This window comes from Mirounga angustirostris, unplaced genomic scaffold (genome assembly GCF_029215605.1).
Source record: "Mirounga angustirostris isolate CCGP_5_RB_7025 unplaced genomic scaffold, mMirAng1.0.hap1 SCAF_3, whole genome shotgun sequence".
NCBI classification, from domain to species: Eukaryota; Metazoa; Chordata; class Mammalia; order Carnivora; family Phocidae; genus Mirounga; species Mirounga angustirostris.
This window is the reverse complement of record NW_026991711.1, coordinates 61,038,022-61,066,011: the sequence shown is the minus strand read 5'-3', so window position 1 is coordinate 61,066,011 and position 27,990 is coordinate 61,038,022. Positions and strand designations below refer to the sequence as shown.

Sequence of the window (27,990 nt, the reverse complement as noted above, 5' to 3'; positions counted from 1 at the left end):
GTCGCTTAACCAACTGAGCCACCCAGGCGCCCCCTCTCCGGCACCATTTATTGAAGAGACTATCTTTTTTCTCCATTGAGTATTGGCTCTTTTGTCAAAATTACTTGACCATACACTATTTTTTTAAAACGTTTATCAACCACCTCCATTTCATTTTCTGAGGATTATTTTTAGTATCTAGTTCCTATTGTGCGTTACAGGGTAGTATATGCCATAAACACGTGTTTATACCTAAGTCTTTCAAAGGAATATATTTGTTTTATGTTGAGCTGATCATACCTATAATTCTAGGCAAAAACTTACCTTCGTTAGGCAGTATAGGATACAGTTGTGTGTGATAAAACACATGCTGTGTTATTTCACCAAATCTGACTGCCATATGGAATTTATCAATAATAATAATTAGCAAAAATAATCCCAAGTTCCTTGACTTCTGTCATAACAGTTATCTGAATTACCAGCGTTGGTGTGACATTTCTTCCAGCCTGTGGTACTCTTGCACATATTTAATGTAAAGTCTTTTACATCATGATCTTATAATTCTGGCAAATGACATAAGGGAATGGTGACCTTATGATTGTGACTTACACTGTTTCATTCAAATGTAAAAACATATTTGAAGATACTGACAGTTGCTTGATAGTGACAGGCCTGTTGTATAAAATTTCTTTGATGGGAGGGGCTTAACATACAGGATTATCAGAGAAGATTCTGAAGCAGAAAAAATGCTGTTGGTTTGATAAAAGTCTGATGGAATAGTTGTTGCGATAGACATAAGTTAAAAGCCACGAAATTCTCTGAAACGGTTAATAGTAAAGCTGTTTGGAACGAGATTGCAAACAAGTTTTCTGAGGTAATAACTGTGAAGTGCTTCTTGGAGAGGTCTTAGAGTTTGTAAATTTCTAAATTTTATTTTGCCGTGTGTAGAAAACAACATGCCTTGTGTGTATATACTGAGACTGGTTAATTTAACTTTATTCACTTTTTATCCCAAGCAAATAATGGATTTACTGCATCCAGTTTCTCAGGAAGAGTTCATACTTTTCCTTGCTGTGGTCAAGAGAAGGAAACAGGCAATGCATTTGTTCAGAATTTCCCAGAAAGTACACAGTCAACACCAGAGCTGGGGTGGCCTCGGAGGGCAGAGATTGGGCGTCGCACACGCAGCCGAGGCCCATAGTTGGCCTTCATCAGTGTTTGAGTTAATGCCTGAGTTTTGGTTAGTTTGTTTTTTTCAGTAGATAAAATTTAAATAAGAGTGGCTGGAAGCGCTTTCTGGACCTTGGTGAAACATCATGAAAAAAACTGTTTGAAGGGGTTGGAGTGGCGGTTGGGGGGATATGTACACTAGTTTTAATGATTAGTTTTCCTTCTCAGTTAAATGGTGGAAATAGTTAAGTTCCCTGCTTACCTCCTTGGGCCACTTTTGAGGACCAAATGAGTCATGTTTGCCTTCCTAGTCATTCATTTTCAAACATTTTTGATGTTAGCTTTTTAAATCCTTTTAGCTTTCAGGCCTTCCTGAAAAACTGTAGGGTGGGCTTTCTTACTACCCTATTTTACCCGCAGCTAAGAAAACTGAGGCTGGGGTTTGCTCCGACATGGCTGGAATTCATACCCAAGACTGTCAGACATATGCTCAGTAAATTCACAGCAAGTAAGTAAGGACAGATATTTAAACAAATACGGGAAAATAGTTTTAGAGTATAAAGCCATGCACAAATATACCATCAGGGCATCACTGCTGTTGTCTTTATCACAACGACTAATACTGTTGTTGATGTGTGGTTTAACATGATATTCTTTGCCTTAGATAAACTGAAAAAACACATTTGTTTTCTGGTATAAAAGTGACACTTGTTTGTTTTTTTAATTTAAATGTTCATAACTGGAAAACATACAGATAGTCTCACCCGTAGGTAATCTCAATTTTATGTATTAATACATGAGTAAATACTCCTGTAAATGTGTATACATACAGGTTTAACAATGAGACATGGACCCTTCCTCAGGGGTTTTAGAGACTGGTGCCCATCTGCCTGGAGTGTTTCATGTGGGATCTTTTCTTGAGTCAAACAGTCTCTTCTGACCCTCCCTCCCTTATGAACCTCTGATATCCAGAGATTTCTCAGATAAGAATAGGGCCTGTCTGGGGCGCCTTGGTGGCTCAGTCGTTAAGCGTCTGCCTTCGGCTCAGGTCATGATCCCAGGGTCCTGGGATCGAGCCCCGCATCGGGCTCTCTGCTCGGCAGGAAGCCTGCTTCTCCCTCTCCCACTCCCCCTGCTTGTGTTCCCTCTCTTGCTGTGTCTCTGTCAAATGAATAAATAAAATCTTTAAAAAAAAAAAAAAGAAAGAATAGGGCCTCGCAGTGACTCATTCACACTGTATTCAGGAGGATATAGAAGGTTCCAGAACCACTGCCACCTCTTCTTGTGTCCTGCCTCGTAAATGTTGTTGCCTTGAATGTATTTGCAGTTAGAAATATTGGCGAAACCAGAGTGAGTACTGATATTCTGAAGTCCCAGAGACAGCTAGAGGTGACCTACTAAGGTTTGAAGGAAGGTTAGGCTCAGACTCAGTCAAGCCGCCGGGCTCAGTGTTCCTGGCTGCTCCTCAGCCTCCTTACTGTGCTCACTCCCTTAGCTGTTAGCTTCTTTGTTACGTGGCAAGTAAGATGTGGCTCTTTTTCTGTGTTTTCCGCGTTTTGCTTTTTTGCGTTTTGCTTTTCCCGCATTGTAGTCTCTTCCTGTAATTAGCATGGCTAAAAGGAAAATGTAAACTTAAACATTGTTTTTTAAAAAAAGAGCCTGCTGGACTTTTGAGCTGAATTTAAATCCCAGCTGTTATTTAAATTGATTTGTGACCTTTGATGAGTCTGAGACTGTTTCAACAGTAAAATGGTGATAAGAATACTTATTTGTAGAATTATCTTGAGCATTAGGGATATAAAATGCCAGCCTCATAAAATAACACTGAGAATCATTAACTGTTTGCTCTTCCTGGATCTGCGTACATATGAAAACAGCAGGACGTCTCTGTTTTTTGAATTCCATTAAAGTTCAGGTGCCCAGAGTTGTATGGGGCGCAAGTTAGACACTGGAAGGGTTATGTGCTTATAGAACATTTCTGCCTCTTGAATTGTTAAGGGTATTACACAGCCTTCGAAGTGAAAGAAGTCTCAAGGGTAAGTTGGGCCAGGGGTATCCTTAAGGAAGTTGGGGATCCCAGTGGAGCGAAGAGATCTCAAAAGTGGCTAGTGTGTCCTTGCATCATGCATGTGGTAGGTTGCTTTTGGATTTGTGGTCACAGACATTTTCTACAAGGCATGTCATTTCTGGGCTTTTCAGTTTCGGTCTGGCTCTGAAACCTTTCGTCCAAACATGGCACCCCATTTCCAGTTTCTTCTTTATACCAGACTGACCTATCTGCAGATCTTATTTTCCTTTCTTAGCTCCACCTTAGTGAATCAACCCTTTATATCCCTTTACCCATCTTTTCTTTTATAAGCCCTGGACTCACAGCAGATTCCATGTGGCCTGAGTATGTAAAGAGTAGCAAAGAATTGAAATTCATGTTTGGATTCCCCTCTGTGGAAATCCCCCCTCTTCCTGTGTTGCCAGTCCCTTCTGATCCAGATGCCCACCATACTAATAGTTTGTTAAAAATTAAAACCTAGCAGAAGTTCTTCCCCAACATGTTGGGCTTGCCAAAGAAGTCCCAGACATCTGTCCTCAAGAAGTATATAGTTTAGTGAGGATTAGGCAGCACTGGGGTTCCCTAAGGTTTTCCCTGGACACGGTTTGTTCCCTGGACCCCCTCTCCACTGTCCATGATTGCTTGATGAGCCCTTAAACCTCAACGTGTTTGTTTGTTTGTTTTTCGAATTCATTAGAGTTCCCCCCCCAAAGATCCTCTTAATTGAAGAATGGAATTAAAAGCACACATACACGCCATGTGTGTACACTTAAAAGCTATTCAGATACCCAGCAACTGTTACGAGGTTGCTTCTAAACCAACAGAAACTCTAGTGTTTCATAAAGTTGTGTTACGTGCAAAAAAGCTTTATCTTTCGTAACTACTTGTCTTTAGAAACCTGCCTGTCTAGAAGAGGGACCTCTGAGTATTGTTTGCTACAAACAAGTAGCTTCCAACGCTTCTGCAAACCTTTTTGGCAGGAGCATAGAATCCATAATCCTGGGATTAAGAGCTAGCATTGTGGTTTGGGGCTTGGGGAGTTTTAGCTAGACCTACCTAGGACCAAACAAAATAAGTTGGATAGTAAATCATTAGGGGTTTGTTTTTCCAACAGACGAGGTGATTGAGGGTTATGTTTCGTTTTAAGGAGGCAATTCTGTTTATTAAGACATATTAAAGTGAGCATCCTTGAATATCTTAGTTTTTCTTTCATCTTTTTCAGTTAAACAAGTATTTAATACCAGTCACAATCCAGTCATTGTTCTAGATCTTTATACTCGTGTTGTTTTAATTTTTAAACTAATTATTTTTTAGAATTTGGTAATGCATGTACATTATACATTAGGTTATACACTGAAAAGTAACTCTTCCTTCAGCCCCTTCTTGCCTCAGCCCTGGATCCTCCTCAAACTCTGTACCAGTTTCTTACGTATTCTCCCAGAGATAGTCCATGCATATGCAACCAACTACGTGTATAATATTCTTTTTCTCACAAATAGTGCTGGCAAGCTATGATAGACTTACTTTGGTGGCCCTCCCAGTGAACTACGCGTCCTTGTATTTAAGCCCTTCTGTAATTCCCTCCCATATTGGCTGTGCTTGGCCATGTGACTGGCTTTGGCCAATGGTGAATTAGTGAGTGTGATGCAAGTAGAGGCTTGGTAAGTGCTTGCACTTTGGGACTTGTTCTCTGGGAATGCTCACTATTGTGACACTGCTGCTCAGAACCCAGAAACCAGCAGCTGTGAGGTACCCAACCCAGCCATGTGGCGAGGCTTCACGGAGGAGAACTGAGGTCCCTGCACGTGGCAGCCAGACAGTAGCCAGCCTCAACTGGCCAGCCATGTGAGGGACAGACCATCTTCTTGGAAGTAGAACCTCCAGCCCCATTGACACCACCCCAGAGGATGCTCTGAGGAGCAGAGACCAGCTTTCCCTGCTGAGCCCTGCCCACATTGAAACAATGTGAGCTGTCATTCTGAGGTACCAGATTTGGTTTGTCTTGCAGCAAAAGATAACAGAAACTGTATTCACTATGTATTCTGTGACCTGCTTTTTTTCACTGAATGATATATTTGATAATCCACCTATTTCAGTATATACAGCGTTACCTCATTCCTTTTTTAAGAGCTGGATACTATTCCTTTGAATAGCTGTGTAGTAATTGAATTAATCAACCTCTTATTGATGGCTATTTAATGTTTCCAGTTCTTTGCAGTTTTTAATATCTTCGCTGCATGCTTGCTTTTATACATGAACAAATATATTTATTGAGTAAATTCTTAGAGATGGAGTTGCTGGGTCAAAGAATATTTGGCTTCGTCATTTTCATATGCATTGCCAAGTTGCCCTCATGAGAGGTTACCCACCAACCAGCTCTAAGGCATGAGCGGACGGTGCTGGCCCCAGCAGTACCATAATGCTGTTGAAATGTCACATTTCTGCCTTGCTATTGTTTTTGCATATATTGAAAAGGCATTTGCATTTCCTTTTTGATGGACTGCCTTTTTTCTGTTGGATTGTTGGCCTTTTTCTTCTCAGAAGGAGCTCTTTGTATTTTAAGGAAATTAGCTCTTGCTTAATCCGAAGCAGATCCTTTCTCCCCCTTCGTTTCTCATTTATCTTTTTCCTTGGTTAGAGCAGTGTTTTCTGCTAATTGTGGTTAGATTTATCAGTCTTCTATAGCTTTTGGATTTTCCTGTTTTTCTGTTTCTTTTTTCATATTTAGACTTACTCCTGCCTGAGATTATAATGGGTATTTTCCTGTGTTTTCTTATTGTATTATTACTGTTTTGCTTTTTACATCTTCATCTCTGAGCTACCTGAAATATCTCTTGATAAATAGGTTTCAAATTCTATTTTTCCCAGTTGTCCATTAAAACTGTTGTGCCATGTCATCCTTATATACTGCATTTCCATATTTATACCACAGGTAATCTCAGTATATTTATTTAATGCAATAAACTCTTGAGTTGCTATCCCATAAATTATTTTCTCTTTTCTCTACTATTTAGGAAATACTGTAGTGAATATTTTTTAAAAACAACTCTTTATAATTATTAATCCCAGACTAGTTTAGGATTTCTTTTGTGGATGTACAAATGAACATTTATAGTCTGCTTTGAAAATTATTTAAACTTCCATTTTGTTAAGCTGCTCAAAAGCTGAAGTTGGAAAGATAGGTGTTTTATGCACAGGGATACAGAGATCAATCCATGTAATTGAGATCCATCTGGGGATATAGGTAAGATTGTGAAGGCACAGAGTGACATGCTTTTTGATCATGTACCATACAGAAAGGCCTGTTCCTGAATTTGAGAAGCATGTAATAGTACTGGTATAAAAACCGTATCTAATCAGGAGTGTGAGAAGGCTGGGACCCTGCGAAAAAAAGATTTGGTTTTGCTAATGGAATGGCTGAAGCCAGGTCATTATGGGAAGAAAGAAGTCAGGAAATTATGCTTGTGTTACGGTACATTAAGGAAATGTGTCCATTTAATTCAGGGAAGCCCTTGTGATTTATAGGTAATGACTATAACTGTCCCAGGCCCCCAAGGGGACAGTGTCACTCAGTGGAGGCAGAACTGAGAAGTTCCTCCAGCCTTCCCCCTCCTGCCCCTCTAGGTCCAGCCACTCGTGCTCATTTCCCCTGGCTCACGGAGCATACTTCCAGACCTTTTATCACAGGCCTGTGGTCTGACCCCACAGGGCCTGGGAGGTCTGCATTTGGAACACGTGCCCTGTGGTTGTTAAATTTAACCCCTGCTAAGAGAATGAGATGGACACCCCTGGAAAGAGAGACAGAATTAAGGTGCTGCCCAATCTACATATGTGTGTTGCAGCAGGATCCAAGCTCTGCAGGGAGATTTCAGGGATCAGCCCCAGGTGGGCCTGCCACGCTCGTTCTGTGCACGTGAGTGGTATCACGCTCTCTTCATTCCCTAGAGAAACCTGCACGTCTTCTAGGTAAGAAAACACATCTTGCCAAGGTGGACAGTTGATGTCTAGGTTCAGAGTCACGGAACGTTCGAGCTAAAAGAAACCCATCGAACCATTTCATTTGGTCAGTCATGTTTTTACAGCTTTCTTTCCCTGCATTTTATGATCTTAAACTCTCGGGCTGGTTTGACACCCATGGCATTGTTTTCCATTTTCTCAGCGCCAGACAAGCTGGGATATTTCAGCAAATATTTAGTTTCAAGGATAAAAAAAAAAATATGTTCTTTCTTTTCCCTTTAGATCCTGTCTAAACTTTCTCTGCCCGCTCGTGCCGGGGAGCCAGCAATGAAGCAGAGTTTCGCCTTCGACAATGTTGGCTATGAAGGCGGCCTGGATGGCGTGTGCCCCCCTCAGACGACCAGCAGCACCATCAGCATTTCGGGCATGACTTGCCAGTCGTGTGTAAAGTCTATCGAGGGCAGGATTTCCAGCTTGAAAGGCATCGTGAGCATTAAGGTTTCCCTGGAACAAGGCAGCGCGACCGTGAAGTACGTGCCGTCCATCCTGAGCCTGCCGCAGATTTGCCGGCACATTGAGGACATGGGCTTTGAGGCCAGCATCGCAGAAGGAAAGGCCGCCTCCTGGCCTTCAAGGTCCTCGCCTGGCCTGGAGGCCGTGGTCAAGCTCCGGGTGGAGGGCATGACCTGCCAGTCCTGCGTCAGCTCCATTGAAGGCAGGCTTGGGAAACTGCAAGGGGTAGTGAGGGTCCGAGTGTCCCTCGGCACCCAGGAAGCAGTCATTACCTACCAGCCTTATCTCATCCAGCCCCAGGACCTCAGGGACCATGTCAACGACATGGGCTTTGAAGCTGTCATCAAGAACAGAGTAGCGCCCGTAAGCCTGGGACCCATTGATATTGGGCGGTTACAGAGGACCGACCCAAAGACACCTTCGGCTTCTGATAACCAGAATCTCAATAACTCTGAGCCCTCGGGGCACCACGGGAGCCACGTGGTCACCCTGCAACTGAGAGTAGATGGAATGCACTGTAAGTCTTGTGTCCTGAATATTGAAGAAAACATAGGCCCACTCCCCGGGGTTCAAAATATTCAAGTGTCCTTGGAGAACAGAATCGCCCAAGTACAGTACGACCCTTCTCGTATCACTGCAGACGCCCTGCAGAGGGCCATTGAAGCTCTTCCACCTGGGGACTTTAAAGTCTCTCTTCCTGATGGAGCAGCAGGGGGTGGGGCAGGTAGCAGGGCTTCCGACCGGGCGGCCCCCGCCCCTGCCCCGAGAACCCAGGAGCCAGGCGTGTGCAGTACCGTGGTGCTCGCCATCGCTGGAATGACCTCTGCGTCCTGTGTCCAGTCCATCGAAGGCCTGGTCTCCCAGAGGGAAGGGGTGCAGCAAGTATCAGTCTCTCTGGCTGATGGGACCGGAGTGGTGCTCTATGATCCCTCTGTAATTCACCCGGAAGAACTCCGAGCTGCTGTTGAAGAAATGGGGTTTGAGACTTCAGTCCTTTCTGGTATGTAGTTGACCCATGTGAAGCGCACCCTGGGGTCTCCTCCTTTCCTTGTGCTTACGACATAGTGCCTGCAGGGTGGGGTGGGGGGGCCACACTTGCTGCTCACTTGTCAGCAGGGGCGACCAAATTCTGCAGCTTGTGTCAGGGTAGAAGAGAGAGAATTTTCTGGTGTGCAGATTTCGCCTCTCGTGTAGCTGGGACTAAGATGTTAAGTTCTTCGTTTTTTTCTGAAGAGAACTCCGATTCTGTGTTCTTTTTAAAAAAGAGTTCTGTGTGAACACCGGGACCTTCTCTCTCCAAAGGAGCCATCATCATATTCTGAGATTTCTCTGCTGAACAGAACAGTAAAAACAACCTTAGTCTCACCAGCTGGAGCCCATTCCGTGGAAAGCGGGAATTAAGGAGGCGATGCAGTGATGGTCGCCCCTGCCCTCCTGCTGGCTGTGGGAAGAAGTGCGCCTTTCTGCCGTGTGCCGGGACCTGTGCGCGGTGGGCTCTCCCGAGAGCCTCTGTAATAGTGTGGCAGGAGCCAGTGAGGGCAGGGGACGGGGACAGGACGCTGGAGGCAGCTCGGGGTGCCGGGGGAGCCGAGAGCAGTGGCCTGAGTGTGAGGTCTCAGGAGGAGGGGAGACAGGCCGGACAGCAGGTGGGCCACTCCGAATGGGCTGCACGTCCAGCTGAGGCTGGACTTTACTGTGGAGGTGAGGGGTGTCAGCGGTGGGTTTTAATCGAGAGGCAGCGCAGGTGAGCTCACACTTGAGCAGGCCTGTCGGTGTCGGTGCAGTGTGGATTGAGGCACAGAGACCGCACAGAGGCGGGATGAGAGCCGATTTGGGGCTGGAGAGCAAGAGATGGATTAGGACGACATCCAGGAGGTTGCAGCCAGCAAGCTTGGTCCAGGTGAGGGGTGTGATGGGACGGGCCGTGGAGGAAAGGGAGAGCCTGCGGCCAGCCTGAGCTGCGTAGATGCTGGACGACAGCAGAGTATTGGGTTGAATTCCGGGAGAGCGGGGCTGGAAATGCAGATTTGGGTGGTGGGAGCCGTGGGAGATGACAGAAGGCCAGGGAAAGTGAGTGTGACCCGGGATGGGCAGAGGGAAGAACGTGATGGCACTGGTGTGGAAGGAAGGGTGTCTAGAGAAGGAGATTTTCACAGACGAGGATGGCACCCTGGAAGGAAAGGAAGCTGTTCCAAGGAGGGGGCTTACGGGGTCTCAGGCTCCATGTAACTAGGAGGAAGAGGCTCGGGCGAGGGGGTGGCCAGCTGCATGGTTGGGGGGGTGGGCTCAGCCCTCCAGGAGCTCAGCCGAGGAGGGATGGAGAAGGTGATAGATACATAGGGGGTTTGCAGAGAGGCCGAAGATGAGGAGGGAGGGCCGGACACGGGAGGGACAACTGTGTGGGCAGCAGTGTTTCCACGGCTTCGCTCCCAGGACACAGGCCCTGTGCGGCCATGTGAGCTGCAGGCCGGGCCCGGCCGGTAGAGTCCCGTCAGTCTGCGCTGCAGCCAGCCCGGCTCCAAGAAGGGCTTGTGGGCAAAGCCCCGTAGCCGCGCTCAGGGCCCGCTGGACTTGGGTTTCCCACGTCCACTTCGCGGTGGCTGCCAAGATAAAGTGTGTCTCCTTGAAAAGTTCGCTCTGTCTTGGTGCTGCCCTGCACACACACCCTTAAAGGGAGTGGGTAGGTCATGTGCAGTGACTTGGCCCCGTTCTGTACTTTGTCTTTTGTACCAAGTTTCAGGAAGGAGTTTTTAAACAAAAATCAATAAGGAGAACACAATGGAACAGTAAATCCTGTACTTAAAAGGTAGGAAATGTAATACAGAGTCATTATCTCCTGTATTTGTATGAGGTTGCAAGTCTTCCAACAGTAGAATCGGGTTGTTGGCAGTAAGAAGAAATTTGCATTGAATTGCATAATCCAGAATAATTGGATTTGACTAAGTAAGTGTAGAAAGAAAAGAGCAGTGCTTTTTATTGGCCAGAATTATGAGAATTATGTGTTTAGCCCAAGAGGTATTCAGTGTACTAGATTTAGCAAATAAAGGTATAGGACACCTAGTTGGATTTGAATTTCAGATAAGCAGTGAATACTGTTTCAGTTTAAGTGTGTCCCATGCAGTATTTGGGACATACTTATTAATATAAGTATATATAAATTATAAAAAATATATAAATTATAAAATAACTTAAGAAGTTATTTGTTGTTTATCTGAAATTCAAATTTGGCTGGGCATTTTGTATTTCACCTGGCCGTCTTTAAAATTTAGGATAAACCATAGTGTGCTGGTGACTATCTTCATAGCCACTTAAATGCTAAAAAGGCATTATTTATATTTGATTGGTCATTCTGGAACAATCAGGAAGAGGAGCTCCTTGAACACAGTCTTCGAACCATGTTGTTTCTCCTTGGACTCAGCAGCACCCAGTGCATAGGAGGTGTTTGTGGGGGGAGTGAAAGAGAAAGAAGAGGCTGTGACAGGTGGGCTCATGGGGTAGCTCAGTGGCAGGGTTGAATCCGGGGAACTACTCAGAGATGGTAGAGAGAGCTGAATCACCAACCACACAGGGAATGGGCAGGAAACCAAGAGATGACTGAGAGCAGAACCTGGTGCCCCAGCAGGAGGGTCCGAGGGAAGAGGGCGCCACGAGAGCCCGGGGGCTGAGGTTGCCTGGTACTAGCTGGCGGCCCTGGAGCTACTTAGAGGCTGTGGCCAGGACCTGGGCTCCCAGCAGATAGAAGGGAAACGCTTCAGGCTTTCCCTCTTTCTGTCCTATCGTTTCCCACTGGTTACCTCCCCCGTGCCAAATTTAATCAGAAGCCAGTTAGCAAGGGAACCTGGGAAAAGTGGTTTTGCAGGGTCAGCCCCCTTGACAATAGAGCAGGGAGAGAAAAGGGAACGGTCTGAGAGCACATGGGCAAGTGGCAGGCGTTGAATTTCAGCCAGCTTACTGGGCAGCTGAAAATACCTTTAGACCTGGTTTGTGTCTAGAAATGAGCTCTGCGTGTGTGCTCTGGTTTGCATGGTAAGTACTTTTTGAATGAATAAATGAACAGATGAACGGCTTTATGAATATACCGTGAGGGAAAGTCCTCTGTTACGTGTAACGTGTTCCCTCACCCTTTCAGTGGGCAGTGTCCCTCTTGGGGCACTGTTCCCTCATCCCAGCGTGTGTTGCGGGGCTTCTGGGTCCCAGGCGCTGTGCTGGCTGCCGTGAGTGCTCAGAGACGGTCCCGGACCTGCCCACATGTGGTTCACACTCTAACACGGAAGCACATCAGAGACCCATCATCCAAGGCAGGTTGGAATAAATGTGACAAGGAAAGCGTAGGTAGAGCACTCTTGAGATTCAGAAGAGGAGAAGTCCAGTGTCTGGACTTGATGATAGAGGTGACTTTGGAGCTGGGCTTGGGTCAGACTTCAGGGTCTCAGCAGGCAGAAAAGGGCAGGACTGCACCAGACAAGATGGAGGAGACCCCAACACAGGCCCTGGGCGGGAGTCCTCCCGCTCTGTCTTGGGAGCAGTCTGGCTTGGGTGGAACTTGAGTATAAGTAATGGGAGATAAGGTCAGACAGGCCAGCACCCTGCTGCAAGCCACCATCCTGTGTGTCCTGGATCCTGGAAGAGGCTCGGAAATAGTCTCCCTGCTTCTTGCCTTTCAGCCTTACAGTCTGTTTACTACCCAGCATTCACAGCGTTCCTGTTACTCTGTTGAGACTCCGAAACCTTCCCATCTGTGTTGTGAGAGGGAGTCCTTAGGGTGATCTAGAAACCCCCTCCCTGACTCCCTACCTTTCTAACCCCTTCCCAATCCTCATAGCAGGCCTCAGGGTCTTGTACTTGCGGTCTCCCGGGTCTAGGGTATGCTTCCCCCAATATCCACATGGTGCATTTCATTTCATATATACTCTTCTGGACTTTTCCCAAAGCATATATAATTTATATTTAGAAATGCATAGATACATTGTATTTGGTAGATTGCATTATATATGGTGGTTTTGTAATCTCTTTCACCCTGCATCATAACATGCTTATAGGTCCATCCATATGTCTGCATCACCATGTTCAGCGGCTGCATAGCGTTCTGTTGTATGGATGCACCATAACTCAGTCAGTTTCCGATTGGATTGTTCTCATCTACTTTGTGTGCATATGATTGTAAATAATACTGATGGCGATCTTTGAGGCTACATTTTATGCACATACTTAGTTATTTCCTTATGGTAAATACCTGAAAGCATTAATTATTGGGTCACAGAATATAAACTTTATTTCATCCTATTACAAATACTTATTGGGCCTCTACTAAGTGCCAGGCAGTTAGAGGTACTGTTTTGATAATATTGTCAAGTAGACTTCCAGAAAGCCAAGTCAATTTACATGCCCACCCATAGTCTTAGCGTAGATGGATAAAGAAAAAGGACTTGTTTGGGTTTTGTTAGTTTATTTCAGCTTTCTTTAACAATCTCCAGAAGCTCAGAATTTAGGTGAGTTAAATTCCAGTGTGGGGAGGGCGCCTGGGTGACTCAGTTGGTTGAGCAACTGCCTTTGGCTCAGGTCATGATCCTGGAGTCCCGGGATCGAGTCCCGCATCGGGCTCCCTGCTCAGCGGGGAGTCTGCTTCTCCCCCTGACCCTTCCCCTCTCATGCTCTCTGTCTCCCATTCTCTCTCTCAGATAAATAAATAAATAAATAAATAAATAAATAAATAAATAAATAAATCTTAAAAAAAAAAAAAAATTCCAGTGTGGGACAATGGCAATGTGTAAGTTGTAGGTTAGTAAGGGAGTACAGAATTCTCTGTAATAGTACAAATATTAAAATTGTTGACCACAATATTTGGATAGAAAGGCAGGTGAATCCAGGAAACAGGTGATGGACTGGGAAAATAGGGAGGGGTTGAACAGGTGCAGGAGGGTTGAACAGGTGCAGGGGGGTTGGACAGGTACGGTGCAGATGGATGCGTGCAGGAGATAGAATGTTGAGAGGTTGTGGCCACAAAACAGCTTTTGTGAATTTGAGATCCAAAGGGCAGAGTCATTTTGAATAATGACCAGGTCCAGGAGAGTATACCTGTGCTGGTGGGTGAGCTGTGGTCCCTGCATCAAGAAGGGAGAGAGGTCCTGTGAGGCCAGAGTGGTGGAGGGTTTTCACTGAAGGTGCTGAAAGGGTCAGTCAGCTGGACCCTTAGAATGAGTAGAAGTAGCTTTTAAGCCACCTTTCAGAAAACGAGCAAAACATCCCAGGATATGAGATTTATTTAGAAAAACTTGAAAGTCACGGCCTATTCTCAGTACACGTTAATGCCAAGTTCTGTCTTCTGCAGCTTGGATTTTCAAATAATGAGAGTTCATTGTTAAATGATATAATTATCTTTTGTATATCCTCTTTTTTTTTTTCTTTTGTATATACTCTTAAAAGTACTTTCTGTCATCAAAATTGTGTGACTTTCTGGAGTGATGGAAACGTCCTAGATCTTGATCTGGGTGATTAGTTACGGATGTAGGTATGTATGTGGTGGGCAGAAAAATGGCCCCTGACGATGTCTGCACTCTCATCCCCAGAACTCCTTGGGGGGGGGTGGGGAGGATGATATTTTCAGTTTATGGAGCTGGATATCCAAATGGAAAGAAATTAACCTTAAGTCTCACCTCTTAACTTACACAAAGTTAATTTGCAGTATGTCATAGGCCTAATATGGAAGTTTATGGAAGTAACAGCTCCTAGAAGGAAACTGTATGAATATTTTTAGTGTTTAGGCAGACAGATCTGCTACTGGAGGACAAAACATACTAACCATTAAAGCTAGTTTAGTTGGTTGGTAAGTTGGGCCTCGTTACCATTCAGGACTTGTTCTGTCAGAAGAGCCACCACGAGCTGAGGGTGCGGGTACAGAACACAGCCCGGAACAGGTATGGGCAGTGCAGGCACCTGACAAGGACTCGTGTCCAGAGCACATCCAGGACACAGGCAAACAATAGGGAAAGGCAGACAACTCAGTAAAGGGGTTTGGGGTCCCCTGGATTCTTTGGGGGGGAACAGACCTCTGCTAAGGAAATGTGATACTTAAAGGTACAGATCCTAGGGGTGAAGAGACCTGGTTTAGAAGCTAGCTTCATTACTTACTACCTGAGGGGTTTGGGGCACATTTTTAAATTTCTTTAACCCATTTCTCTATCTGTACAAGATATTGTACAGCTATTTTAAAGGAGGTCATCCATGTGCTTAGTGGAGGGCCTGGTGAGTTCTTGTTGTCATCGTCTAATTAGAGCACTCATCCAGCTGGAACATTCCATTCTTGAGTATTGGCATCTTTTCATATGTCTGTGATTGTGTGCCTCTGTCTCTGGTGGGAGGGGGGTAGTGATGGAAACCAACCCCCATGGAGCTTCTTCAGGAGCTTTCATTTGCTTCCGTCAGGCTTGAACCTCCTGTTCTAAAAAAAGTTATTCTTCTAATCTGAATGATTTCTTATGTTTTATTCTAGAAAACTGTTACAGCAACCATGTTGGAAACCACAGTGCGGGGAATTCCTCAGCGCACCCCACAGCTGGCGTACCTGTGTCTGTGCAGGAAGAGGCTCCCCATGCTGGGGGGCTCCCTAAAAACCACAGCCCTGGCTCCTCGTCCAAGTCCCTGCAAGGCTCTACCACAGCAGCACCTCAGAAGTGCTTTTTACAGATCACAGGCATGACCTGTGCATCCTGTGTGTCCAACATAGAGAGAAACCTGCAGAAAGAAGCAGGTAAGGGGGGGCGCCTGGGTGGCTCAGTCGTTAAGTGTCTGCCTTCAGCTCAGGTCATGATCTCAGGGTCCTGGAATCGAGCCCCGCATCGGGCTCCCTGCTCGGCGGGAAGCCTGCTTCTCCCTCTCCCACTCCACCTGCTTGCGTTCCCTCTCGCGCTGTCTCTCTCTGTCAAATAAATAAATAAAATCTTAAAAATAAAAAAAGAAGCAGGTAAGAGGCCTGTCCCCACATTAGACTTGGGGAGGCTGTGCCCATGTTAGGCTGGGGAGGCTGCGTGTGCAGGCTGTCAGACGCTGCGGGCAGCAGGATGAGCATCGTGCTCTCCCTTCACAGTCCCCACTGACTCAGTTTATCAGCAGCCCTGATCATCTGGCAGCAAGTTCGTTGTATGATAGCAGAGAAGTCTGTCTGATGTTCTTGGGCGCTTGGCATTGTGTTCTTTTGGAAGTGTTTAGCTTGTTTAAGATAGAATAGAATGTATCTCTGAGTGAGTTAGTGATGGGAAGTGCAATGTAAAGGTCCTGGTACATTCCGTGAGTAGCTTTCTCAGTTAGCTTGTCCCAGTGGTCATCTCTGTTTTCCCCTCCAGCCCCAGCCATCGGCCTCGCACTGTCACATGAGTACATAGCCTGCAGTTTGTGGAGAAGTGGCAGTTTTGAACATCCCATCCTTTGCTCCTGTAAATCACAGAGTGTTGTAGAAGGGCCACAGTGTTGTCCTCTAAACTGCATTTCCAATACTGTCTCTTAAACCTGAAAGTGCAGCAATAATCCCGTCCTAGTGTTTCGTTTGGAAAATATCTTAACCCTGACTCCAGCAGAGTCACTTTCTCTCTCTCCATGTATCTCTCTGCTCAGACTCCTTGGCCTTCACAGTCAGCCCTAAAGTAGGGTGACACGTTTCCAGCCTCTGGTTCCCTATGCTGTGTGTGTCCTGGAGCTCTAGAACGACTGTTTGCAAATTGAGGCGTGCTTGTCATCCATGGGCTGGCTGCTCATAAAATATCCTATATCTCATGGTGCCTGTGCTTCTTTTCCTGACTTGACTCCCCCATTTTTATCCATCATGGCATCCTTTCTAAAGCACATGTCTTTCTTTTATGTGAATGAGTCGTGTTTCCCCCTCAAGCTCACACAGTAGTGTTAGCAAGGTATAGATCTCACTGGACTTACAGTAGCGTTATGTCCCAATAAACCCATCATACGCTGAAAATATCCTAAGTCGAAAATACATTTAATCCACCTAACCTAGGGCACATCATAGCTTGGCCGAACCGACCTGACGCAGGTCAGAATGTGTGTCGGTTGTTCCCACAGCTGATGGGAGCCGAGGCGCTCAGCCGCTGCCCGGCATGTCCAGAGAAGGCTGTACAGCCTGGCGCTAGCCCCAGGAAAGGTCCAAATCCACAGTTTGAAGTGCGGTTTCTGCTGAACGTGGATCACCTTTGCACCATCACAGAGTCGAAAAGTTGTAAGCCAGACTGTTACATGTCGGAGATGGTCTGCAGCCTGGGATTTCTCTTCCACTTCTGAAAGGGCTTAGAGAGAGAAAAAGAGGAAGGAAAAGTACCTTTGAAAGAATTTTTTTTCTGTGTGAAAAGTGTCTGAAGAAAAAAGTCCACCACTGATGGAACAGTAGTTGCGAGCTGCAGACTGTATCCCTTGCGGTGAGGTGTGTGTGCCCTCGGCACCCTCGGCATCTTCTGGAGCCCGACTCAGTAACGCCCGGCCAGCAGCACAGACCCTGTGTGGGAGCGGGGTGCATCTGCAGAACCCCAGACCCACTCCAGACCGACTGAACCAGAATCTGGAGTTTAACAGGGTCCTCAGGTGGTTCGTGTGCCCATCAAAATGTGAGAAGCATTGTTCTAGAACACTGGTTCTCACACTTGGCTGGTGCATTAAAGTCACCCGGCACCCACCCTGAGGGCTTCTGATTTAACTGGTTTGAGTTTAGGGCCGGGCCTGGTGATCGCCAAGTGATCCTAGTGTGCAGTCAGGTTTGAGGACTCCTCTTCTAGAGGCTTCTGGGGCAGATGTGTTTCTTTGTTATAGGTTATGTTGACTTTGTCATCTCAGAGGCCTTGCCTGGAGTGTTATAACTGTGGCCCGATGGTTCCAGGTATTCTCTCGGTGCTGGTTGCCCTGATGGCCGGGAAGGCAGAGGTTAAGTATAACCCAGAAGTCATCCAGCCGCTGGAGATAGCTCAGCTCATCCGGGACTTGGGCTTTGAGGCGGCGGTAATGGAAGGCTACACAGGCTCAGATGGTGACCTCGAGCTGATCGTAAGTGCGGCCGGCGGCTGGGCAGGAGCTGGGGGCGGGAGCTGGGGCCACAGGGCTGCAGGCCTCCAACGGGGGCCAGGAAACCTCTCCCGTTTTACACATATCCTGTGTGTTGCTGGGGTTTTGTTTGTTGTGTTTTCCTTCGAAGCCAACGACGACGACCTGTTCATTTTGTGAGGGCATGTCGGGCCTGTCGCAGTCATAGGGCTGCACCCCACTGGGTGCAGCCACGGTGTGAGGAGGAGGGGGAGGTGAGTGGTGGGAGTGTGGGAAGAAGAGGCATTTAAATGGCAGCTGTCCAGAGCTTGGCTTTGAGGGCGCTGAACCTGAACACATTCCGGAAAGCCCAGAGGCGTCTCGAGGCCAGAGGGGGTGAGTCAGCGTGGTAGACAGGGCCACTGGCGCTATTTCCCAGCCCGCTGCAGGCATAGGGGCGCCTGGGAGCCAAGTGGCGGCCAGTGTCCCGTAGCACCCACCCTGCGCTGGCGGCCAAGGCTGGATGCCAGGGTGGTAGGGGAGGTTATTGTTTGCTGTCTGTCCATGTCACCGGCTGTACATGACGGCACAGCATCGCAACACTAGGTCCTAGACTCGCATTTCCACTGCGCTGTATTCACAAGCACTTCTGCATAAAGCCCTTTTTGTGTAAACCAAGGGAGGCTTAGGACAAGGAATTGAGTGAATGCTGTTGTACCGAGGACGAAGAGTCTTAACTCCCTTAACCGTGTTTAGTCACTGCCATTATGGTAAGTAAATGTTTGAGTACTAAGGACGCGAGTGGCACTTTGAGCTCTTGATAAGGGGCATTCTTTGTCGAGCAAACCCTTTGCTCTGGATGGGCCTCCCGGTGTGTGGTCAGGCGAAATGTTCTGCTCTCCGGCTTCCAGCCCGCAGCACCCCTGAGGCCGGAGCGCGGCCCCCGCTGCAGACCCCAGCCCCGATGGGGATGCCTCTGCCAGCTCAGACCACTGTGGAAAATCTAGATCAGGAATAGTATTGGGAAAGGTGAAAACATTGTTTTTTGAATACACATTTTAATCTTTATTTTGCCAATAAGAGAAAAAGATAATAAAGAAATGGGTAAGACAAATGCATAACTAAATTATTACTTCGTTATACGTATATGTATTTGTCTATAGGTCCAAATGACAAAACAATTTATTCATTGAGTTAATGGGTTTAATTGTGTTGAGAAAAGATAACTTATATATGAAAGATGTATGACATGGTTTTTTTGGGTTTTTTTCTTTTTTTTTTTTTTTAAAGATTTTATTTATTTATCTGAGACAGAGAGAATGAGAGAGACAGAGAGCACATGAGAGGGGGGAGGGTCAGAGGGAGAAGCAGACTCCCTGCTGAGCAAGGAGCCGGATGAGGGACTCAATCCCGGGACTCCAGGATCATGACCTGAGCCGAAGGCAGTCGCTTAACCGACTGAGCCACCCAGGCGCCCCAATATGACATGGTTTTTGAACTTAATTTATGCAGGTGTGGGATCCCGGTTATGAATAGTTCCTAAAATATATTCTATTTGAATTTTAATCTCCACAAGATATTCTTGCACAGAATTGAACATACAAAGAGTATCGATGACATACTAAGCAACTGCAGAACTTTGAACAAAGCAGAGCTAGAATTGTGAAGAGGTTTTATCAGAGTCATATTCATTGTCTGGGTTCCAATTTTATTAGAGCTGCCTAAAGTATTTTAAATGTTCCAGATTTTTAAGTGTCAGGTTAATATTTGCAAATTACAACACTCTTGCGATGTAATGCTTGTTAAAACCTAAAGGAATTGAATTACAATAGCTACGGTAATATATAATATATTCTTTTTTTTTAATTTAAATTCAATTAACATATAGTGTATCATTAGTTTCAGTGGTAGAGTTCAGTGATTCATCAGTCTTATATAACACCCCGTGCTCGTTAAGTCACGAGCCCTCCTGAATGTCCATCACCCAGTTACCCCATCCCCCACCCCTACTCCCTCCCCTCCAGCCACCCTCAGTTTGTTTCCTATGATTAAGAGTCTCTTATGGTTTGTCTCCCTCTCTGATTTCATCTTGTTTTATTTTTCCCTCTCTTCCCCTATGATCCTCTTTTGTTTCTTAAAAAATTCCACATGAGTGAAATCATGTGATAATTGTCTTTCTCTGACTGACTTATTTCACTTAGCGTAATACACTCTAGTTCCACCCACATCATTGCAAATGGCAAGATTTCATTTTTTTTTTTGATGGCTGAGTAATAATCCATTGTGTATATATATATATATATATATATATATATATATATATATACACCACATCTTCTTTATCCATTCATCTGTCAGTGGACATCTGGGCTCTTTCCGTAGTTTGGCTATTGTGGACATTGCTGCTATAAACATTGGGGTGCACGTACCCCTTCAGATCACTACATTTGTATCTTTGGGGCAAATACCTAGTAGTGCAATTGCTGGGTTGTATGGTAGCTCTATTTTCAACTTTGAGGAACCTCCATACTGTTTTCCAGAGTGGTTGCACCAGCTTGCATTCCCACCAACAGTGTAGGAGGGTTCCCCTTTCTCCGCATCCTCGCCAACGTCTGTCATTTCCTGACTTGTTAATTTTAGCCATTCTGACTGGTGTGAGGTAGTATCTCATTGAGGTTTTGATTTGGATTTCCCTGATGCCGAGTGATGTTGAGCATTTTATCATGTGTCTGTTGGCCATTTGTATGTCTTCTTTGGAGAAATGTCTCTTCATGTCTTCTGCCTATTTTGTGATTGGACTGTTTACCCTTTGGGTGTTGAGTTTGATAAGTTCTTTATAGATTTTGGATACTAACCTTTTATTTGATATGTCATTTGCAAATCTCTTCTCCCATTCTATTGGTTGTCTTTTGGTTTTGTTGACTTGTTTCCTTTGCTGTGCAAAAACTTTTTATCTCGATGAGGTCCCAATAGTTCATTTTTGCCCTTGCTTCCCTTGCCTTTGTTGATGTGTCTAGGCAGAAATTGCTGCAGCCGAGGTCAAAGAGGTTGCTGCCTGTGTTCTCCTCAAGGATTTTGATGGATTCCTGTCTCACATTTAGGTCTTTCATCCATTTGGAGTCTATTTTTGTGTATGGTGTAAGGAAATGGTCCAGTTTCAATCTTCTGCATGTGGCTGTCCAATTTTCTCAACACCATTTGTTGAAGAGACTGTCTTTTTTCCATTGGATATTTTTTCCTGCTTTTTCGAAGATTAGTTGACCATAGAGTTGAGGGTCCATTTCTGGGCTCTCTGTTCTGTTCCATTGATCTATGTGTCTGTTTTTGTGCCAGTACCATACTGTCTTGATGATTACAGCTTTGTAATAGAGCTTGAAGCCTGGAATTGTGATTTTCTTTTTCAGCATTTCTTTGGCTATTCGGGGTCTTTTCTGGTTCCATACAAATTTTAGGATTATTTGTTCCAGCTCTGTGAAAAAAGTGGATGGTATTTTGTTAGGGATTGCATTGAATGCATAGATTGCTCTGGATAACATAGACGTTTTAACAATATTTGTTCTTCCAATCCATGAGCATGGAATGTTTCTCCATTTTTTTGTGTCTTCCTCAATTTCTTTCATAAGTGTTCTATAGTTTTCTGAGTACAGATCCTTTGCCTCTTTGGTTAGGTTTATTCCTAGGTTTCTTACAGGTTTTGGTGTAATTGTAAATGGGATTGATTCCTTAATTTCTCTTTCTTCTCTATCATTGTTAGTGTATAGAAATGCAACTGATTTCTGTGTGTTGATTTTATATCCTGCCACTTTATTGAATTCCTATATGAGTGCTAGCAGTTTTGGGGTGGAGTCTTTTGGGTTTTCCACATAAAGTATCATGTCATCTGCAAGGAGTGAGAGTTTGATTTCTTTGCTGATTCAGATGCCTTTTATTTCTTTTTGTTGTCTGATTGCTGAGGCGAGGACTTCTAGTACCATGTTGCACAACAGTGGTGAGAGTGGGCATCCCTGCCGTGTTCCTGACCTTAGGGGAAAGCTCTCAGTTCGGTGAAAACATTCATTGAACAATGTTCGAAGCAGTCTCAATAGTTGTATCATCATCATCACACGTTCAGACACTGTCTGTAGACGTTTTATGTCTGTATTTAATGAGCGTTCTGGGAAATGTTGACCACTGATGCTCAAAAGAGTGACTTGTCTGGCTTGCCTAACACATATTACAGGGATGGCATGTCTCATTTCAGACTCCCTTTCTCACATCCATATGCACAGCGTGGCAGAAGTGACAAAACAGAGAGGGTAGGGTGGCTTACGAAAGCTCCTCACTGTCAGAGCTGGAAGTCAGTGTTGGTTTGTCGCCATCTGCTTTGTGACTGGCTACGTCTCTCGTCCCTGAGTTGGGGAAGAACCACTGTTTACCTGCCCTCAGCCCCTGGGGGAGCGTCCCGGAGGAAAATCTTGCACATGGGGTCGGTCTGGAGGTGGGAGTCCAGAGCCTTGGGAACGATGCCGTGGAAGGAGGAAGGGCTCGTGGCTGCCTGTTGACCCCGCTCCCTGTGTGCCTTCGATGGGATCCTCTCAATCCCAAGTGAGTAGTATTTTTGTCATCCTGTGCGGCAGATCACGGGGATGACCTGCGCATCCTGTGTTCACAACATAGAGTCCAAACTCACAAGGACAAACGGCATCACCTACGCGTCTGTGGCCCTTGCCACCAGCAAAGCCCACGTGAAGTTCGATCCTGAAGTTATCGGTGCACGGGATATTGTCCGAATTATCGAGGTAAGTCATTCGTTAAAAAACATTATACAAACTAATGTAACGTGTCTCAACTCTACTTCAATTTAAAAAATATGCCCCCTTTTTAAAAAACAGTGATCTATAATCATTGTGGAAAAATGAGAAAATATAGCTAGCCAAAAAATTAAAAAGAAAAGAAAAAGGTCACCTAACCTACCCTTCAAGCTTTCCCATGGAAGTGAAGGTGAATCGTTTTAAAATAAACTGAAATTAAGTAAGTATCAGATAATCTGAGGGTGAAAATCAGTGAATTCCTGACTTCCCTGGGAAACATCAGTATCAGTAAGATACCTGGGCACATGGGGTTAAATTACCTAATTGTAATTATAAAGTGTTACTTATATCTGGACCAAGTATCTGTAGACCACAGGATTGTTGGTAATGAGAGGAGTTACAGTGCATTCTACCACTATGCTGGGCCTGCGTGACAATGAGAGAGTGTAGTTGTTTCTCGTTTGGAAAATCAATTCGAGTAGTTTTCACGCACTGCCTCCCTCTGTTCCCTCCCTCGCTTTGTCCACAGACAATCCGTCTCCTTTGTAAGGTCTGCTGATAACACACCATAAGGGGGTGAGCGTTCGTGGTGATCGGAGCGGGTTGCAGCCGTCCAGACTGAACTAGGTTAACTCACAAGATGAACTGATGGTCAGGATAAACCAAGTTTAGCGGGAAGTGCTAATGCAGGGACACGTCTAGTAGCAGCCTCGGTGTTATCTTTCATTTTCTCTGCGTTGTGTGTGTGCTGAGGAGACAGGTTGTGTGTTGTGCGGCTGGGCGGAGCTCCCTGCTGTGTGTTACCACTTCTCCTGTTGCTGCTGCTATAACCCCCCCCCCCCCGCCCCGTCTCAGAGGCAGACAGCACGGCTCCTCTGTCAGGTGGGGAGAGATCCCCAGGGAGGTGAAGTGACTCCGCTCCCCGGTATCCAGCTAAACCTCGCAGGACCGGCCCTCAGACCCACACCTCACAGTTCCAAGCTCAGCGGCCTTTCGATTTTTGCCACAGCACAGGCCTTACGGAACAGTAGTGAGGGGCCATTGGTGAGGCCGGGGAGGCAGACTGATGTGCCGTCGGAGGGAGGGGCCCAGGGGGTGCTCGGACCACATCTCCGTCACCTTCTTCCTCCTCGTGCCCCTCCTGGCCTCCACGCCACTGGCTGAGCTCGGTGCAGGAGCATCTCTGTCCTCATTTGAGGAATATTGCTGATGTCTGGCCCCCGTTTCTGCATCTCTGCTGCCTCCTTCCCTAATGTAATCAGGCGGGTGTTCGTTCTAAGAGGGTTTGTCTTTAGACAGTCTTAGATGCTCTTTCTCCAGCCGTAACTTTTCATTTTCGTGTGAAATCCCATTATCAGAGTCCTGGGGCCCCTCCTTATATCGTCCTGACCGACCCGACATTTCCTGGCGGCCTTTCCCATGTAATTTCGTAAAGGGGTCCGATCAGATGAGGTGGAGAGGGTCAGGGAGCGAGGTGGCGAAAGAATTGCTGGAGTTTATTCCCTGAAAAGAGCCAGCAGATTGTGGTGCGGTGCCTGTCCGTCTGGCTTCAGGGGAGGCCTCGGCTTGCAGGTGCCGAAGGAGCCAGGGTCTGCTCGCCGGGGAGAGGCCCAGGCTGGGAGCCCAGAGACCTGTTCACTGAGCACGGGGCCTTGCTCTTCTGGTAGCACAATGGCTCTGAGCTGCAGTTTCCTCAGGCCGGGAATGACAGCGCCTGACCTGACCACTCCCTAGTTGGGGTTCCTCACACAAAAATTCTGTGTGTATAAATTCGTCATTGATCAGCCTCGGGGCATGTTGAAGTTTCTCCCAGAACCTGCTGCCTTTGCCCGCGGAGGGACCAGGAGTGGCCATCTGAGGCCAGCCCCTGAGGATGACAGTCTGTAAGCATAGATGGTGCTGGACCTCTGACAGGATTTGTAGTGTGATTTGGGTACGGAAGTCATGAGCGGAAAAACCAGTACAGTCTTTTGAGGCGATTTTTGATTAACTTTCTAATTTCCAAAGATGTAAAATGCTTTCTACCAATGCATGTTTTAACCAAGTTCATTCCTCCCTATTTCTCACTTCTCTTTTTTTTAATAATAAGGAAATCGGCTTTCATGCTTCCCCGGCCCAGAGAAACCCCAACGCGCATCACTTGGACCACAAGGTGGAAATAAAGCAGTAGGTAGAACAGAAAAGGTACCCTGGTGCTCTTGACTAAGTGTCCCCCCCCCTCGCCGGGCCTGACTGCCTCATTCTGTGCTCATGGGTGTCCCTGCTGTCCTGGCTTCCCACAGCACCTTCCACTTGGAAGAGTTGCCTTTGCTGCCCCTGTGATGTTACCCTCCTAAAGCAGTGCTGTCCGACAGAACGTTCTGCAGTGACAGAAATGTTCTATACCCGCACTGCCCGGGACGCTAGCCACCGGCTGCGGAGCAGTTAGTACGAGCGAGGAACTGAATTCTTCATTTCATTTCATCTTAACTGATTTTAATTTAAATCGCCACTTACGGCTGGTGGCTGACTTAAGTTGGGAGGAAGAGAGTGGATTTTTTTCTTTCACAACAGAGTATTTTAAGACTTTATTTGAATGGGTTCTAGAAGTAGGGTCTGAGGGCAGGAACCATGGTCGTTGGAAAGAAAATGGCCTGGGAAAAAGGCGGCCTGAGTTCATTCATTGTTGCAGATGTTCACTTACTCGTTCAACAAACACAAGGGCACTTTTGAATGCAGGGCACGATGCCAAGTGCGAGGGATGAATAGGATACCATCCCTGCCTTGGAGAGGCCCATAGCTGGGCTAGGAATGAGTGGTTGAGCAGTGGATCAAGTGGGTTCAGGGGGGTCTGGGAAGCCAACCAGCAGGGGACACATGATCTGAGCCTCGAAGAATGAGAGGAGGTTTGCCAGGCTGTGGGGGTGGGGGTCGGGGGTTGACATGAGGGTCTTCTAGGAGCATGGAGGCAGGGGGCCTTCAGGGATTCCTGTGAGCTGTGTTCAGCATGCCCGGAGCAGGGAAGGCCTGACAGGAGAGGCACCTGGAAAGCGAGCGAGGGGCTATTCTCGGGGCCCTGGGCGACAGGCTGAGAGTCTGAGACTTCAGTCCTGCGGCCCGCAGTTTGCAGACCGGAGTGGAGGCATGCTAGAGCTTCCGCAACACATGGTGGGAATTTCATGGATGCTGACGTGAGACCACAGCTGTCACCTGCAACCCCCACGTCAAACTTTGGTGTTCACCAAGATGGCTTTACAGTTCTCACTGCCTATATTAAGTAATAGTTTAAAAATCAAATGTAAAAGTAAGGTCAGACTAATAAAGTTTTGCTTTTATCTGTTTTTACTTGGGAGTCTGTATAAGATTTTATTTTGAAAAAAGAACAGTAGGCAGCCATATGGACTGGGATGTTCCACTTCTTTGGGTTCTCAGTTCTGGGCCTCAGTTGCCCCCCCTATGGATTAGAGGCAACAGGTCAGCCTCGGACGGGCAGGGGTGTCTGTATATCTCTGGCACGTCCTTGCCAGGTTTAAACCTGTCGGTGCTCTCAGGTGGCTGGTGTCAGGGAGGGAGCCTTCCCTTCGTTTCACACCACTGGTTGTCTGTCCCAGATGATCTGAAACTGAGTCCCCAGGAGAAGACCAGCCCACAATCCCAGTGACAGGTGATACCTAACAGGCCAGTGTCACTGCTTTGCTCTGCAGGTGGAAGAAGTCTTTTCTGTGCAGCCTGGTGTTCGGCATCCCTGTCATGGGTCTGATGATCTATATGTTGGTGCCCAGCAGCGAGCCCCACGAGTCTATGGTCCTGGACCACAACATCATTCCAGGACTGTCCATTCTAAATCTCATCTTCTTTATCTTGTGTACCTTTGTCCAGGTGCGTATCAGAAAGGGCCAACCTCTGCCCTCCCTGCCTGTGTGTGGCCAACAGGTTCTCCGCCCTCCCGTGCCAGACACAGCCCTTCAGCCTGGCTATCACAGCTGTCCTGCAGGGGCTCTTTTCTCTGTCTTACGACTGGTGGGGGGGGGGGGGGGTGAGGAAGGGGGGGCTGGGCGCGAGATGCTTAAAAGGACCTGGTTTCACTGTCACTTTCACGGTTGTAGTTGCTCAAACTCTCCCTGGAGTGGCAAGCCCTGAGACAGGCCTCCTGGAACTTCTCCTCCAGGGGTGATATTAAGGAGCTAGCTGAGTTGCTGCTGCTGGGAAGTGTGCCCTCTGTCTGTTTTAGAATATAAAATAAAACTCCTGCCTTAACGACAGAATGCTTAGTTGAAGACTATCTGAGGGCAATATTTGTGGCCTGAATTTGCTTGTTCCTGTATTTTCTTTTTAATTGCAAATGTAAAGTATATTTATTGTAGACAATTCAAACCATGCTGAAGGAGAAGCAGCAAAGGGGAAGATATTCTTTCACTGGAATCATACTCGGCCTCCAGCCCAATCCTGTTCCCCAGGGTTACCTTAGTATTATTACTAGTCGGACATGTATGTTTACAGATCTTCATCTATGTAGAGAAAATACACATGTGCTTATATATGTAGGTGTGTGTACGTGTTCACATAATACAGACACATGGGCTTTTTATTTTTTAACTGGAATAGGATCATACTAGATAAATTGATTTATAACTGGCTTTTTCACTTAACCATGTATTATGGGCATCTTTCATGCCAGTGGTTTATAGATCTAGCACATTCTTTCTCAGGACTGCAGAGCACTGTCCACAGTATAAATGAACCATGCTTTACGTCCCCATGGCCCCCTTGCCCTTTTGATGGACATTCAGGTTATGTACTCTGGGTTTTAAAGGTCCCCCAAGACCTTGACCCTACGTTCCTGTGCCAGAAATCCATAGGCCTGTGAATCAGGAAATACATTTCCTGCACATCCCCTGCCGAGGAGAAAGTCATGTCCAAGCACTTGCAGGCGCGAGGGGCCTCTGGGCATCTGGTGGCTCCTTGGGCTCCGGGCCTCCTTGAGCAGCTGTTGCTTTGTCTGCTGTCTTTCAGCTCCTTGGCGGGTGGTACTTCTACGTCCAGGCCTACAGATCTCTGAGGCACAGGGCGGCCAACATGGATGTGCTCATTGTGCTGGCCACCAGCATCGCCTACACCTACTCGCTCGTCATCCTGGTGGTGGCTGTGGCGGAGAAGGCGGAGAGGAGCCCCGTGACCTTCTTCGACACCCCCCCCATGCTCTTTGTGTTCATTGCCCTGGGGCGGTGGCTGGAACACGTGGCAAAGGTAACCGCAGCTGCAGGTGAAAAAAGAACTGTTCTTCAGTAATGTAAATCTTGATTCATCTGAACACCTTATTTAGAATTACTAATTACACACAGTCTAGAGAAAGACTTAAAGAAATGTGACACCTACGTATAATAGGTGTTCTGATCACTAATCTCCAAATTGGTTGCTACTTCCGAAATCCCAGCTAATCTGGTTAATTATTGAAACCTTTGTTCAGGCACATTGCATAATGGAAATTTCAGGGCAGCGCTCACACCACCTCTTTGTACATAACTGACTATGTGGCTTATTAGT

The 27,990-nt window shown here is 46.4% G+C and overlaps 1 protein-coding gene across 5 annotated transcripts in view; it reads left to right on the top strand.

Annotated features, from left to right (window-relative positions):
- ATP7B (ATPase copper transporting beta) overlaps positions 1 to 27,990 on the top strand; it is a 74,486-nt gene that overhangs the window by 23,179 nt on the left and 23,317 nt on the right. For all 5 annotated transcript variants that reach the window (XM_064586143.1, XM_045869382.3, XM_064586144.1 and 2 more), the window contains 7 exons: positions 7,436 to 8,666; positions 15,156 to 15,413; positions 17,538 to 17,701; positions 22,294 to 22,455; positions 24,557 to 24,633; positions 26,151 to 26,325; positions 27,460 to 27,693. In XM_064586143.1, the coding sequence (XP_064442213.1) occupies positions 7,436 to 8,666; positions 15,156 to 15,413; positions 17,538 to 17,701; positions 22,294 to 22,455; positions 24,557 to 24,633; positions 26,151 to 26,325; positions 27,460 to 27,693 (2,301 nt within the window). The remainder of the gene's footprint in view (positions 1 to 7,435; positions 8,667 to 15,155; positions 15,414 to 17,537; positions 17,702 to 22,293; positions 22,456 to 24,556; positions 24,634 to 26,150; positions 26,326 to 27,459; positions 27,694 to 27,990) is intronic.